Genomic DNA, 16,479 nt, shown 5'->3' on the forward strand with positions numbered 1-16,479 from the left:
CTCATTCTGCAAACCCATGTGGAAGTAGAACTGTCAGTGGACAGAATGTTAAACATTAGCTTATAATGGAGCACACAGAAAAATACTCTTGCCATTGGTGGAGCTGACCAGCCAATTGCAGAGCATGTCACCTCATTTTCTTGTGTCCCACACAGGCAGACTGAAACCTGATCCGCTTTACCCAGTTTGTAATTGGCTGTCTAGGATCTCTCTCTCTCTCTCGCCCGCACCATGCAACAAACTTTCCATTCCCTCCCCTTTCAGTTCATTCCTTTCCATCGAGCTCAGCCGCCCTCTTGGACTCTCCATGGACGCGCTGGCCGTGCCAGAAGACCGGCCGAGAGGCTGGTATCTTTCGCTTATGGCTCCCAACACCAAGGGTCCCAGGTTCGCTTGGCTGGACCCATCTCGGCTTTATTGCAACCACCAGGTGGGCAGACACGGATTCTTCCACGGTGCTGTGACGACTAGTGCCACTCACGAGTTGCCTCTGTACAATAGCTCCTTGGGATTACAGCCAAGCAGATACATAAGTCAAGTCAAATTCGTAGCACGGACTGCAGGCCAGAAACAAAGCCTCTCGTTCAGTGGTCAGCTGTCCGACGTGTGTTTGCAGTAGCACGTCTCTGGGAGTTCGGGTTTGGCCCAAGTTTGCACAAACTCAGAGGAATGTTCTGCTCTTTTGGGCTGGTTGGTTTCGTGGATGGGAGTCATGGTCAGACTCAACACCAGTCACATCCATCTGTTTTGGATTCCTGTCTAGGCTCTCTCCGACTGTGTGACAGACCTACTTCAGCCTTTCCAAAACACGTCCATCGATCTGGTGGCCGGGATCGATGCCATGGGGTTCATTCTAGGTGAGACAGGCCCTGATCACCATTTTCTTGTAAGGCCTTTGACCTACAGTAACTTCTATGGTTTATCCTATAACACTACATGCCTTAAAATACAACTAAGTGCAGTGGACCTTCACCCCCAGCCAGGTCTGCAGGCTCATGCACACCAGTGTGCAGAGGGACTCTCGGCGTCCGCGGAGGGGAAGGTCCCACATGGCTATTTTTTACCACAGATCAGTTGACTGGGCAGGACATAAAACTACTTCTGAGCCAAGTTTATAAAGTGTTACAGTCACAGGGCAGATCTAATCATCAAAATCTGAACCCAAACGGGTTAAGTTCAACACGCTTGAATCTAGCTGGTTTGGTTTGGCACTGATGGAACCAGGGGTTATAAAATTTTCATTGTATTTATTGATTCAGGTGCAGAATCTATGGAATGTCGATGTAGTTTTCATCCATTTCTAGGGAACATCATAGATTCAAGTATGACCAGTCAGAATGCAAATTCATATCATCAAAAATTCAACCAATTTGATAAAATGCACATTATTGATATCAGAAATTGAGTTTTAATTAGTTATGCCATTTCTTGATATCACACATTGTATTTTACCTAGTGAGATTCAAATAGTTTTTGTCATTTATTTCAATGGGAGTTGGATTTTGAACTAGTCAGAATGTCAGTTTCTGATATCAGGAATTCAGTTGTGACTAGTTATAATTCGGTTTTAAGTATAGCTAGTTACAGTCAAATTACTGATATTAGAAACTGGTATTTGAACTAGTTTGATTTTCAGCTTACACTGAAATTAATAAGAAAAACGTTTTGAATCTCACTAGCCAAAACAGAATGTCTGATATCAAGAATTGGCATTTTAACTACTTAAAACTGAATTTCCGATATCAATAACACACATTTTATGTAGTTAGAATTGAATTTGTGATATCCTCTAGAAATGAATTAAAGCTTGCCAAAACAACCTCGTCCCCCCCCCAGGCTCAGCCATAGCCACCCGCTTGGGGAAGGGCTTCCTGGCTATCAGGAAGGCAGGTCACCTCTGCGTGCAGACGAAGGAGCAGGCCTACAAGGACTACTCCAGCTGCCAGAAGCTCATGGAGGTGCGTCTGGACGTGCTGAGAGCAGGTGACGCCCTTCCACTCTCGCACCTTTCATCTTAAAACACACACTCCAGGAGGGAGAATTATCTCTTATAAAAGTCAGGGCCCGGTTGCACAAAACACCTTAAGTTTTCCCCTTAAGTATGACACTTAAGGTTTAACTTCTCCTTAGCTAAGGGATTTATTTAAGGGTGCTGCACAGAACCCCTTAAATGGTCTCCTTAGTTAAGGAAAAACATTAACAGACGTTGACAGAGAACATTGAAAGACGTTTTACAGCAGTAAAATTGTCCCGTTTCCATAGAAACTGCTTGCACTCGCGACTACTTGTGATACCCGTTATCGGCTCACAAAGTTACTCACAAAGTAAAAAAAAAGGGAGAAAAGAAGAAATGAAAGCCAAATTCTTCAGAGGAGGAAAAGATTATACAGTAATACAATAAAAAAGAACATACTAAGAAGTAAATTTGTTCCGCAAATATCGGCTAACAGAAAACAATGAATGTGGTAGGAAATTGCAATGAAAATTAATTCAAGAAGTCTGGTGAAAAGGCCCACCCAAGAGGTAAAAAAAATACAACTTATCTGTTCTGGCCGAAAATGAGATCATGCGACAAAACTGGTAAGATAACGTCAACTGGTAAGAGTTACTGTAACTTACGACTTCAGATAGGTTAAATCACTAACATGACTTGAGAGAACTGTTAACGTTAGTCTGTTGCTGACAGCGAAATAGATCTCTGTACATAAGTTGCTCATCTTCTTTCAATAAGTTATTATTACACAAAGAATTTAAGGTATAGATATAATGTAGACTGTAAGGGTGGGTAACGTTACAGGCTATGGTTAATTAGCGAGCTCGGCTGAACGTGAAACAGGGTTAACGTTCTATGACACTCGCGTTTAGACTGCAACCTAATGTGCTAGAAAATAAATAATTCATTACCAGAATTTATTGCATACAAAATGTCATTTTCAAGGTGGAGGTCCACCTCCAAAACCTCTTTCAAATGAGGCAGCGAAGGTAGCGGACATGAATGACGCTGCACACCATTGACTTGTGGACATGAAATACATCATCTATTACAGCCTGGAAGGAGGCCGTAGCACAAACCTGCAGAGCAAACATGAACTGCAACGCAGCTGGGGGAGCACAGCTTCGGATTAGGGGGTGTTCCAACTGCAGACGGTCGGACAAATTTATAAAGCAAAATCAATTGCTCATCATTAAGCGTATCTAAGGGGTTCTCCCGGTTCCGGAACACTCTTTTGGGATGCGTTCATTTTCGTTATTTCCTATCATGAACTCGGCCATGTTACAGTTAAGGTAGGGTTAGAGGTACCTTAATTTTTTTTCCCTTAGTTTGTGCAACCGTTAAGGGATTCCTTAAGTATAAGACCAAGATAAGGAGAAAAACACAAATACTTAAGAGAAAATTTTAAGGAAATCTTAAGGAGACTTAAGGGTGTTTTGTGCAGCCGACTGTATTTTAAGGAAACTAACTCGAACTTTAAGGAAAATCTTAACTTAAGGTGTTTTGTGCAACCGGCCCCTGGTCTACAGCAGCGTCCCCTGTCGTTGTGTAACTTCCGGTACCACTCTGGCAGGTTGATGGTTTTCAAAGCCCATATGATGAATAGCTTAACAGCTTAATAGAATGGACTAAAGGTACACTGCACACAAAGGCCAAACACCGTAAGTACGTTTAGTCAAAATTGAGTATGAAACTGAGTTTCTTTGGCTGTTTTATCTCGTGATGAAATATCTTATATATCTTGCTATGTTTGGTGTTGAGGAAAACAGAGTGTGATCATTACAGTTACTACGAAAGGCACACTCAAATCAAGGCAAAACAACCTTTTTCCTCAGTTTCAGTGTCAGTGTAATTATGGTTTGCCTTAGTCGTGCAGTGTAATCACAGAAAGCATGGCAATATTTAATGCAGTTATGTGTGCGGGGAATGTTCAACTGGGAATGAATTAGCAGTTGGGGAAAGGAAGGATTATGGGTGAATCTCAATATGCGTACTTGACCAACTTACGCTGTCATGCACCCATTTTACATCATCTTCCATCACTGAAGACCAGTTCCAGTACTAAGAACACAAGTGCAGAGGATGGTAAAAATCCCTGGATGTCGTTCTTGCTCTGCTCTAAGCATCAAGGATACATCAGTTGCATCCTTGCTGAACAAGACCAATCCCATGATTCATTGCACCCCAAGTTTGTTCTTGGAAGGCAAGTTTGCAAGACCGGTCTTGGCAAGACCACAAGTACGGTCTTTGTGTTCTTGGTATTGAGATTCACCCCCTGTATCAGGGCAGGCAGCATGTGGAGAGGGCAGATTACAGATGTACACATCCAGAGTGTGCAACAGACACATTATAGACTAGGGCAGAATGCGCCAATGCAGTGACACACACATGGCCCTTGCATGCCAGGCCTGAATGTGCTGCTCGTGGACCAGTGGATCGAGACCGGAGGCACCATGAAGGCGGCCATCACCCTGGTGGAGAAGTTAGGCGCCACCGTCGTTGGTGGGTTTTCGTGACAGTGCATCTGCAAGTTTACAGTTTTCTCCTGAAGCGGTTCTGAGGCTCCTGAGGAGACGTAGAGAACATGCTAGCCCTTGTCTGCCCCCTACCTCGCCATCTGTGATCCCTGTCTCCCTTTGTGTGTGTACGGCCCCCTTCCAGGTGTAGCCGCCATCGCCATCGAAAACAGCAATGGGGGGCGTTGGATCAAAGACAACTACACATCGTCACACTGTGTCCCGGATGAGCTGCAAGCCCAGATTGACAGGCAGGACCTGGACTCCTTCAAGAGCTTTGGCAGCAGGGGCAGTGCCAGTGGCCCAGAGGGCATGTCTTCTCCTGTGGGTGGGAACCTGATCTCCACATTATGAGCTAGAATGTTCACCAAATCTGCTCAGCTTCCTGCTAGGATTTTACCTTGAGATTCCATTCTATGCGTTGCCTGTACTTCCTCAAAGTGACAGTAAGGGGGCACTGTTGATGCTCTGCAAATCTGCATCATCCTCTACGTTAGCAGTCTGCGGTCCTGTTCTGTGACTGTTTTGGAGGCAGTGAACTTCTGCTCACCTTGGTCCTACTGCATTTATTCCATTAACTAGCGGGAAGTCTGTTTCTTATTAAACAATGTAACATGGTTGTCTTTGCAAAATTAAATATGCCATTTTTTCAGTGATAATGGATTAACATTTTGAGAAGGCTTTTTATGACAAACTTGAATAACCTTGATTTTAAGCTAAACAGGCTAATAACGTGAAAAGAACATATGATTCCCCGGCAAACCAGTCGAGCAGACAAGCTCTGTCCTGCGATGTTATTTTATAGTGGGAGTTTGTACCATGAATTTCGCAAAGAGACCCTGTGGATGATCTCAACCAGGCATGGAGTTGCAGAATGTGTAGGAGTGAAATAACTGCTGTCACGGTTACAGGCAGCCCTGTATTTTGAAGGAGCACATTATGCATCCCCCGCTCCAGGCCAATGGATCCCTGACATGAAAAGGTTACAGGAAATCACATGGTCCCCTATCTGTGCAAACGCACCATCACAAGCATGACTGCATGCCTGCCCCGCACACGGAACACACAAAGGCTGGGCTCTATGCCTCAGAGTCATGGGACCCTGGTTCTCGACTCAGATTAACAATGCGGGGAGGACACAGAACCTCCCAAGGGTGATGAGCTGTAGTGGTAAGGGGGGGGGGGGGGGGGGGGGTTTAAGGCCTTTCTTTGCTGACTTCCCTTAGTAGCATGTTCATTTTCCAGTGCTGACTGCCAGGGCATTGTGGTGGCAGACATCTTGACCGTGACTGACTGAAGACTGACCGCTTCCTCCTCATCACTGACAGCAGGAGGCCTGCTTCTTCAGCTTGATGTCCACATCGTCCGAATTGCTTGTTATACCTGCCAAAAGATGGCGGAGAATTCCAAAACAAAAAGGCTTTCTTACGCTCTTTACTAAGCATTAAAGCCGCGATTAAACCGTGCGGCAGCCTGATAAATTCGGCCAGGCTCCGCGCGGGCGATGGCGGCACTCACGGACGATGTCGCCAACGCGCCGGGACTCCGTCTTCTCCAGCTCGGCGAGTATGCTGGCCTCAAAGGTGAGCGATGCCACGCGGAAGAAGAAGTCCCTCACGCTCTCCCCTGCAATTGCAGCCAGCTAGTCAGCGCGACATCATCTGATCGGCAACCACAACATACACAAGCCACTGTGAGATGGTTATCTGGCTATTTAAACAGACTCCTCCTTAGGGAACATGTACGACTTGCACATGTTCCTTGAACTACACCGCCCTCCCTTCGCTTCTGGCTGTAGTGTAAGTGCCCTCTAAAGGCTAACTTAAGTTAGTAATTTGTGTGAACAGATGATCCTGGGAAGCACTGGGTAGGGGCAGAGGTGGATAGTTCAGATCCTGAAAGTAAAAATCCGGACCAATATTTTGTTTCAACCAACGAGTTCAGCATGAACAGTCATAGTCACAGAGTGCTGAACTGGTTTAGCTGAAACAAAATCTTGGTCTGGATTTTTACTCTCTGGACCAGAACTATCCACCTCTGTTTAGGACTCTGTGCCCATCATCAGAAGGTTGCAGAATCCTGGGGCCGGCAGGCTAATGCCGCCATTGGGATCCCGGACAAAGGCCCTTAATCACCAATTGTTTCAGGGTCACTGCTAGCCAGCTAGCAGCCTTTCACTGTGACCCCGAAACCTGCTCTCAACTTTATGTTCACATGTGTGTCTCATGGAGACCAAGACGAGGTACGCAAAAAGAGAATCTCCTCTGGGGTAAACTGGGGAGAAATATGTTTATAAAAGGTCCTGTGTTCATAGGTGAAAGCCCTGCAAAGCACGCTGATAAAAGTATAAATTCCCTGCATACAAATGAATGGAGTCCACCGACCTGACAATGCCGACACAGCCCAGTATTCTGCTTTAATCTCCTCCGCCAGCTTGATAGCTTCCTGTTCAATCTCGGAGAACTCATCCGGAGGCTGGGTGGAGGACAAGGTGGGGTGTCGGTGGGGTGGAGGACAAGGTGGGGTGTCGGTGGGGTGGAGGACAAGGTGGGGTGGAGGACAAGGTGGGGTGGAGGACAAGGTGGGGTGTCGGTGGGGTGGAGGACAAGGTGGGGTGTCGGTGGGGTGGAGGACAAGGTGGGGTGTCGGTGGGGTGGAGGACAAGGTGGGGTGGAGGACAAGGTGGGGTGTCAGTGGGGTGGAGGACAAGGATGAAAGACCCAAGAAATAAAACCCCAGACTTTCAGATTTGCAGAGAAACATGTCAGGACCAGAAAGGGCGGTGACTTCTTCAGAGGCCTCACCCGCAGGTCCTTCTTGGTGCCCACCAGGAAGAGAAGCATGCTGGAAGGATCGTTCTCCTTCATTGCCTCCTCCAGCCACTGCCTGGGGGAACGCAGAGAAAAGGCGCCCGGTCAAGCGTCTGACATCCAAATGCGGGAGAATGGGAGAAAAGGTCACTCTGCTCCTACCTTGCATGGTCCAGAGAAGTTGCGTTGTTCACGTCAAACACAATTATCATGGCTGGGCAAACAAAGGGGAGATTGTTAGGAATCTAAGTCAAACAAGAAACATCCATTTCCTCTTTCCCAGAGGCTCTGGTTTTGAACAGCTCCCCATGCTGCGCTACGAAATGGGACCTCCAAGAAACAGAATGTCTACAGCTACTTTCAGATTTATCTGCTGGACATGATCTTCGTAAGCTCCAACAAACCCTTGTCCCCCCAAAAAGTAACATGTCCAGCACTGCCCAGAGGTGGAAAGTTCAGGTCCAGACAGTACAATTCCAGGCCAAGTTTTTGTTTCAGCTACCCAGTCGAGTCTAAAGAGTCACAGTCACAAAGTACTCAACTGGTTGGTTAACAACAAAACCTGGATCTGGATTTGTACTTTCTGGACCTTAACTTTCCACTTCTGCCTACCTCTAAATATAAGTTTATCAAATATCCAACAACTTTAAAAGACACCAGAACGTTAATGGTTTTATGCATCACCATACGCACCCTACAGTAGCAGGTACACGGCACTGAGGTTTCATCAATTTGTACATTTATGGACATGCTGTGAATCCTTAGAGGCAGAGCCGATCGAGGGCTTCCCTGAAAAGGGAAGGGTCAGCCTCCTACCCTGAGCTCCTCTGTAGTAAGTGGAGGCGATGCACTTGAACCTCTCCTGACCAGCCGTGTCCCACCTGAGGGGGGGTAAGACTGTGGTGAGAGTGATCATGTGGGAAATTCCTTGGAGGTTTCCAGAATCTGTACATTCACAGCCAGCACTTGACCGGGATTGTATTTACATGAGGTCAGAGGAAATTTTGGTATTTTTTTCTTGAACCACCTGTTTGTGATTCTCTCTGAAAATATCTACGGTAAACTGCTGTGCAGCACCATCCATCCATCCATCCATTTTTCAAACCGCTTATCCTACTGGGTCGCCGGGGGTCCGGAGCCTATCCTGGAAGCGATGGGCACGAGGCAGGGAACAACCCAGGATGGGGGGCCAGCCCATCGCAGGGCACACTCACACACCATTCACTCACACATGCACACCTATGGGCAATTTAGCAACTCCAATTAGCCTCAGCATGTTTTGGACTCTGGGGGGGAATCCGGAGTACCCGGAGGAAACCCCACGACGACATGGGGAGAACATGCAAACTCCACACACATGTGACCCAGGCGGAGACTCGAACCCGGGTCCCAGAGTGTGAGGCAACAGTACTAACCACTGCACCACCATGCCCCTGTGCAGCACCAATCATGTGAAAATGACTTATCCAGTGCATGAAGTTTGTGAACTGACTCACAGCTGCAGGCTGAAGGGAACGCCCAGCACTTCAAACCTTTCCATCCCAAAGTCCACCCCTATGGTCGCTTTGTAGCCCTTGTCAAAGGTGTCCCTGCAGAACCTGGTGGGAGCACAGAGAGCCCGAAATGTACATTCAGACATGGCAATGTTGGCTCAGTCGAATGCCAACCAGATAAAAACAGTACAGGATGCGTTAATCCAGTGTTTCTCTGTGCGGTCCTCAGGGGCCCAAAGTCAGCTCATGTTTTTGCTCCCTCTCAGCTCCCTACCAGGACCTTGGAGGGAGCAAAAATGTGGACTGCATGGCAGACTCCAAGGACTTCAGTGAGGAACACTGTATTATTTATTATTTATTATTTATTTATTTTTCAGCAAGCGATACTTCCTGCTTAAATCGTTGTTTCTTTCAAAAGATTCATAGGGTGACCAGATAATCCATGTCAGGCCGGACACCTTGAGCTACTTCAGGTTTTACAAACCACTTTACAACTGAGAGGCTCCTGTGTTTGGCTAAATATTTCAGTTCTTCTTGCGCTTTGACTAGTTTGAAAGACATCCAGCTGTTTCACATTAACATTAGTGACACGTGCATGATTATAGGAAACTGACCAATCAACACATTGCGAGATTTTAATGCTCAAGTGAAAGCCAGGTCCATTTAATTGAAATGGTGGTTCACAAATCCCGTCCTACCTCAAAGTGTCCTGCCTGTGGATTATCTAGTCACCCTAGAGATTCATCAGTGTAGAAGGTCAACATCAGCACTGCTTACAGATTTACCCATTTATACAAGTAGGAGTTTGGATCACCTGAAATGTCCCACATTCTGAAAATGAAAGCACTTTTGTTATAGGTTTACTTCCTTAACCACCATGTTAAAGGCATCTCAGAAACAATTATCAGGAAGTGAGACGACCACCGTAAGCTGATCCTCAACAGTAGCACGGCGCTAATGAGACATGCCATGGAGCAGCCTTTAGCCAGCCTTTCGCTCACCTGCTAATGAGGCAAGTCTTTCCCACGGCGACATCACCCACCACGATGACCTTGGAGATGGTAAACCTGCAGGGCAGGGTCACAGACATGGGAGGACGGTTACCAAGCACCCTGCCGCCCAAGAAGGGCTCGAGAAGCACGAGGGACGGAGCTCACCCTGCCCCGGCCAGCCTCTGCTCATGGCAGGCGCTCGTCACCTTGCTGTCGAAGCTGTCATTGGTGTGCAAAGCTGCCTCTTTTGTGAAACACTGGGGGGGGGGTGAAGATGCTATTCAGTGTGGAATACAGGAGTGAAATCACAAGACCAGGAATCAGAGGATTCTGACGGTCCTTCATGGAAGATTGGGGTGGAAGGGGAGGATGGGGGGAGTAGGTCACACCTGAGACGGGGGGTGCTGCTATAGATTTTGGGCCCCCAACCCAGACCGATCTAATTATGTTCCAATTTTATCAGGGACTCCATCACTTAGTTAGGGGCCTCTGGAATCATTCAAACTTATATTCTTGGGGGGTATTATGGATATGCCGTGATACTTTTGGGATATTGTTTTCAGATTCTTCTAACAAAATGAAAATTCATGTCAAATATCATTATACAAATGTGTGGATGGTAAACTTTGAATGGGTTACCGGAGGGAGCTGGGTGATCAGGCGATCTTTTCGGATAGGAGGCAGTGTGCTCATGGTGGCCGTGCACCAGGCTGGCGATACAGAGTCAGCTTGCTGGGTCAGGAAGCGTTTCCGACTCGAGTCTTATCTGTGAAAGAAAACAAGACAGCCCTTTCTACACCCCCTGACATTAATCTCGTGAATGAGGATCTTGGATAGTTGATTGTTCATGGGAGTTTCACTTACACAAAAATGTTCTGAGGACAGAAAGAAAAATGATTGGTTCAGAGAGATAACCAATCAGATTGTAGAGGATGTGGGTCCAAGTAACTAGGGGAGGCAGGACCAACCAATCTGATGTCTTAGTCCTGTCTCCTCCTCTACAATCTGATTGGTTATCTCCCTGAACCAATCATTTTTCATTCTTCCCTCGAAACATTTCTGGGTAAGTAAAACTCCCATGAGCTAGATGTGATATCCAGGGAAAAAAAAAGAAGAGGAAAATATCCTTCCATATAAAGTCTAACATTTCAAGACACCTAAGTATGTCACATGTCACTATGAGATGGTCACGTGTCACATCACCTGACGACCCCTTAAAGACGTTCTTGTATGACTGTTTCAACAGATTTGGCAGCAGAGCCTTCAGGAAGTTCAGCACTGAGGACTCCCCATAGAGACACTTTCACAGAGCTGCATTTTAGCCCTGTAAATAATTATTTTGAGCTCTCAGCCATTAGTCACATGTTACCTCCCCATCACAACTACACTGCTGCTATTGTTCAACATACCAACTCAGAATTATTTCTGCTAATCAGAGAGGAAAGCAGCTACTGAATGGCATTTAGTAACTGTGGTGTCCTTCCTGTTTCATGTGCCATGACCCACCTAGTAGGAGTGCAATCATAGTTGCTTTACTTGAAAAACAAATATGGTTATTGGTGATTAATCGGTTCCCTTTTATTTCACCTGCTGAAGTGGATCTAGTGAGTTTTTTTTTTAAATGTTGACTCAACCCTCAAAACAAACCACTCGTGTATAATCAGGTATATCAAACCACCTAACAATCTGTGTATACTGTATATTAAATGAATGAATATTTGCCACTTTTACAAGTATGAGTACGGGTGCATATGAATTCTTTGATTTTCATATTCCCCAATTTGCTGTGCATGAGCAACACAGACACACATGTATGAATGTAGGTTACAGGTGGGAGCAAATTCTGAGGTTAGGGTGAAGGGTCAAATAGTATCCAATCCTGAAGTGGTTAAGGGCCTTGCTCAAGGGCCAAATTGTAATATGACTACCCTGCCTGCCCCCTAGGTTTCCAACACACGTTACGGAAAGGCACAGTTCCTTAACCTGCTTAAATATAGATACCGAGAAGTAAAAAAAAAAAAAAAAAGACAAAACAAAAAACATCTGAATGCCAAAAGTAGATTTTTCATTCTGAATTCACCGTCAAATGCTTACTTCGTGAAATCCTATTTATTGAATGATTCAATGTATAACCGCATATGCTTTACATGGTATGTATGCATATATATACGTGCGTTTAGGAAATTATATAGAATTCAGTTCTTAAGAATATTACAAAGTTTTGTTGAGGTAATTAAAGCACGTCTCGCTAGTCTCAAATTTCGAGAGAATTAAAGATGATTAATAACCGACAGGTCATTCATATGATTACGTGAGCAACTGATGTCGGTGAAGGAAGTTGGGCGTTTGCTTCTGTTTCTTTAAAACAAACATAAAAGCCAAGACAGCCTATTATATGCATACATCGAATATACAGTAAAAGCTATGCAATCGAATAAGAAGACACCCTCAAGTAGATAAATACGGTTAGTGATGTGACATCATCTTGCACACAGATATGTTTAGTAATCATGTGGTAGTAGTTAATTACGAATTTTACATAAGTCCGTATCTCATAGACTACATACCTCAGACAGTAAATCCTCCCATTTCATGACAACGTGACAACGAGAAATATTTAATCCTGATTTGGTTTTTTTTTTAACTTATTCCATAAATGAATGATACGTGGAATTGTTCGGAGTATAAGTTTGTCGGAATTTAATGAGGATCCAGCAGAAATGAATAATATCTTATTTTTCCCAAGTCGTAACACAGCGCCGCGAAAAACACACCGCCGCGAACATATGACTCGAATTAAGCCCAAGAGAGAGTCAACCTGCCTTAAACACAGACGATAAAGCAAGCAAATCCATCATGAAGCACGGCAGAAGATGTAAAGAGCCAGTGCGCCCCCTAAAGACAGACATCTGATGACGCTTGGATATGCCAGTAAGATTTGGCGGCACAGTGTGAATCGGATTCTGTCTCTTTATGGAAATATGTGACTACATGCTATTTAAACACATGTGTTTTTAAGCATACACCAGTTCTATAAAATAGTTACAATGTGGGATTGTAACCATTCTAAAACAAGAATTCGTGCTGTAAAAGTCGGTTTAATATGATTTGTTGAAGAAATATCATGATCTACATTCCAGAACGTGATTCGCGGAATCCGTTTAGGCAGAAATGTAGAAAAATGCTGAATACAAGATGTGTTCCAGTTTCGTACTACAGCTCCCACAAGCTTGGGGTTGGTTTTATCCCGCGATATTTCGTCCGTTTTTCGACCCTTGTGAATATACCAAAGGAAACCCCGTCTGTTCGTTCTTTCCCAAGATGGCCCCGAAGGCGAAGAAGGAAGGTTTGTAATGCTTCTCCATTTAAGTCCGAAAAAAAGCTATTAAAATCTCCCAGAAGTTTATGTTTAACTAAACTGTCTGTATATTTGGATGAATAACCTTGCTATAATAGTGAAATATTGGCCACAATATCTAAGTTTTAATGTGTGGAGGTGTTCATTCTGAGCACCGTGTGAGGCTAGCGCTGTTGCTAACGTTAGCCGTGATACATCGCTGGGTGCTTTCTCGCAAAATACAAGATAGGGATCTTATAGTACGTATTAGTAAAATCCTCACGTTTTCCGGTAGCTTGCCGATATACTTTGGGTGTGTTTTTGATCGTGCTTGGTAGCTGTGCTTGTCATCGCTGATTTGTGGCCTTGTGCCCCACGTGAAGGACCGCGGCGGCGCCGCGTTGGTAACCTTACACGGTGCGGTGAGATGAAGGCTGCCTATTTCTTCGTGTTTTTGTGAAGCAGTTTCGAAAGAATGTAATTGTCTGATGAAGGTGGCTATCGGAATCCAGTACAGAATGTACATAGGATACGTTGCGGCTCAATTAAAATGTAAATGTCTGTTCCTGGTTTCAGAGTCGTGCTCTGGCTTGTGTTTTCTCTAAGTCAGTCGTGGGTCGAAGTGGGTAATGCATAAGATGTTCTTGGCGAGCAAAGCATGACGTACTGATTCAAACCTTATTTCTGATGCACCACGTAGATCCACGTGTTATGAAGCTATTCCTCGAAAGGCTCACAAATTTCCGAGCTATTTCTTGTTTGAAGTTGATGTGATATTAGTTCTTAGACTGTTTCAAGGTCCCATCTCTGAATTTAATTGTTAGTATCGTATTTTTTATTTTTATGGGGCTAACTCGCATTTTTTTTGCTCTGAGCGCTGGGTTGTTGGTGGTAGCCTAACACTGCTATGTTTGTCCCCTGTTATCACGACCTGCAGTTGTACCGGCCAAGACAGAGGCCAAGTCCAAGGCCCTGAAGGCCAAGAAGGCAGTGCTGAAGGGTGTCCACAGCCACAGGAGGAAGAAGATCCGCACTTCTCCCACCTTCCGACGACCGAAGACCCAGCGTCTGAGGCGGCAGCCTAAATATCCCAGGAAGAGCGCTCCTCACAGGAACAAGTATGTACTGTTTGTCATTTTGGATCATCAAGTAGAGGTGGAGATACAGAGAGGTTCCACCTTTGGGATCTGGTTGGGCTACAGTTGCATCTCCATGGGGTTGTCTGCTCAGGTGCAAGTGATGGTCATTAGCGATCAAAGCATGACTTGCTGTGATTAAAGCTTTTTTGAAACTGATGCATCTTGAGCTCTTTGTTCAGACTTAATCGTTTACTGGGGTGGCAGTTTTTGTTTATATATATATATATATATATATATATATCTGAGGATATTGCCACTTGGTGGTATTGATTTCCTAGGTGGATGACTGGCTACGTCTGAACCCGCAACTCCCCCAGCAAAGCGTATTTGTCTCTGTCCTCCTCTGCAGGTTGGACCATTATGCCATCATCAAATTCCCCCTGACCACCGAGTCGGCCATGAAGAAGATCGAGGACAACAACACCCTGGTGTTCATCGTGGACGTCAAGGCCAACAAGCATCAGATCAAGAACGCGGTGAAGAAGCTGTACGACATCGACGTGGCCAAAGTTAACACGCTGATCAGGTGAGCTCCGTTGTTTTTTAACAAGAAAATGTTTGAAATGGGAAAAAGCCAAAACACTACCTAGCCACCCCTGTGAATGATGTACACTTTAAGTGTCTGAAACGTGATGCTTTCAAAGGAACCACTGATGCAGAGGAATGTTCTCGCAGACGTAATGCTGCCGAGTCAGAGATGCAGTTTATGCGACGCTGGGTAGGATTGTGATGGTGGCCTTTGCTTTCACCGTCTTCAGGCCCGACGGCGAGAAGAAGGCGTACGTCCGTCTTGCCCCAGATTACGATGCACTGGATGTTGCTAACAAGGTGGGTCCTTCCGTTTGGTAACACGGTGAACCCTGTGGATGCTTTTTATGCCGTTTTAGGGTAACTATTAGGGTGTGTGTTTTGTAGAATGGCTTGGCCACGCCAAGTGTGTCCTTTACTTTTCAGATAGGAAGATGCAGCAGTCAAGTTTTATTTGACCGTATAGTGCTAGTGTGGCAATGTGTTCATTTAAATGCTACTGAGAGAGAGGGCTTGGAATAGGAAGCCATAGCATTTGTTATACTAATAGTGGTGTGTACATACAGACTGGCCATGGTCCCAGAAGCACTTCGGTGTTCGTTGCCACTTCAGCATTTGTGTTCTAAGGCTTTGTATGTCTGAATTAAACCTGTCCCTGCAATGTATTTGTGCAAATGATGGAAATTTGTTGCATCTGAACCACTGTGATGCTTTCAAAGGAACCACTGATGCACGATGGTAAATGCTGACCGTACGTCTGTCCTGGAAACAGCAGCTAACCTTTCCCCTTTCTCCCTTTTCAGATTGGCATCATCTAAACTGTTCATCGCTGAATGTACAGCAGAATAAACATTTATTAAAATTCTGTCTTATTGTCCTCATTGCTTTCACTTTCATGCGTTCAATGTTGCTTAATGTAATCTTGAATGCGTATCGTCATCACATTCAAAAAGTGGCACACGGTGCCATTGAATTTAAGTTTTTGTGGCACGAAGAAATGCTCAGTTTATGGATTGGGCACATTTTGTAAGTGATCCTGCTTGTGTTGTGAAGGTCGCTTAACTGCAGGCTGTTGCTGGTTTTTGAATCTTCTGGTAGTATTGGGATGTCTTTGTTGATGGTTTGATAAACATTGATGTTGCAAGGATTGATTTTTACTTAAGTTAGTGACAGTTTGGTTTTTAATAGTATGATTTCCCTGGGAGCTTTACCTAAGGAAACAGTCCTCTTAGGGTGAAATGGTGCAGTGCCAGTGGGTGATGTTTTCTGATTGGTTGTCATATCTTTAATCCATCTTTGGTGTCAGTTCACCTGTTAAATGCTTTGTTTGCTTTTACTGGAATATTTACTGTAAGGTGAATGAAATTTTGACCTGAAGGTTACAGCAGAGCTTTTATATGTTTACTGAGGTCTAAATCGTATTTCATTCAGTAATGACCAGCATTGGTGGGGTGCTTTTTACAACCGCCAGGGGTCACATTTGAGCAATGTCTTTGAAAAACTTCCTTTCGGGCTTTATTGTAAATATTACATCGATTGTAAGAAATGAATTGATGAACGTTAATTAGCTGACGTTGACAAGACGCCGTTTCACTGGATAATTCACTGGAGTCGACTGAACCGTCGGGTACACTGGTGGTTACGTGATGTGACTTCAGACACTGCAGCACC

At 44.9% G+C, this 16,479-nt stretch overlaps 3 protein-coding genes and 2 non-coding genes across 5 annotated transcripts; 4 read left to right on the forward strand and 1 right to left on the reverse strand.

Annotated features, from left to right (window-relative positions):
• Positions 1-222: 222 nt before the first annotated feature.
• On the forward strand, positions 223-5,168 carry zgc:174895 (uncharacterized protein LOC100126024 homolog). The gene is made up of 5 exons (XM_048983442.1): positions 223-430; positions 764-857; positions 1,837-1,983; positions 4,400-4,495; positions 4,655-5,168. Exons 1-5 carry the CDS (start codon positions 308-310, stop codon positions 4,861-4,863), a joined length of 669 nt encoding a protein of 222 aa, XP_048839399.1. The 5' UTR covers positions 223-307; the 3' UTR covers positions 4,864-5,168.
• Positions 5,061-12,669, reverse strand: LOC125712884 (ras-related protein Rab-34-like). Its single transcript, XM_048983438.1, has 11 exons — positions 12,372-12,669; positions 10,444-10,570; positions 9,970-10,061; positions 9,814-9,879; positions 8,816-8,917; positions 8,136-8,200; positions 7,482-7,533; positions 7,314-7,395; positions 6,894-6,984; positions 6,028-6,135; positions 5,061-5,892 (listed from the first exon to the last, which is right to left on the reverse strand). The coding sequence occupies exons 2-11, from the start codon at positions 10,495-10,497 to the stop codon at positions 5,828-5,830; spliced, it is 777 nt and encodes a 258-aa protein (XP_048839395.1). The 5' UTR covers positions 10,498-10,570; positions 12,372-12,669; the 3' UTR covers positions 5,061-5,827.
• Positions 12,670-13,018: 349 nt separating this feature from the next.
• rpl23a (ribosomal protein L23a) lies at positions 13,019-15,673 on the forward strand. Its single transcript, XM_048984315.1, has 5 exons — positions 13,019-13,150; positions 14,079-14,259; positions 14,630-14,806; positions 15,039-15,108; positions 15,612-15,673. Exons 1-5 carry the CDS (start codon positions 13,126-13,128, stop codon positions 15,624-15,626), a joined length of 468 nt encoding a protein of 155 aa, XP_048840272.1. The 5' UTR covers positions 13,019-13,125; the 3' UTR covers positions 15,627-15,673.
• LOC125713545 (small nucleolar RNA SNORD42) lies at positions 14,877-14,939 on the forward strand. Its single transcript, XR_007383623.1, has one exon. It is a non-coding gene; the product is annotated as a small nucleolar RNA SNORD42 (small nucleolar RNA).
• On the forward strand, positions 15,477-15,542 carry LOC125713544 (small nucleolar RNA SNORD42). The gene has a single exon (XR_007383622.1). It is a non-coding gene; the product is annotated as a small nucleolar RNA SNORD42 (small nucleolar RNA).
• Positions 15,674-16,479: the final 806 nt, after the last annotated feature.

The sequence above is a fragment of the Brienomyrus brachyistius genome, chromosome 18 (assembly GCF_023856365.1).
Source record: "Brienomyrus brachyistius isolate T26 chromosome 18, BBRACH_0.4, whole genome shotgun sequence".
Taxonomy (NCBI): Eukaryota; Metazoa; Chordata; class Actinopteri; order Osteoglossiformes; family Mormyridae; genus Brienomyrus; species Brienomyrus brachyistius.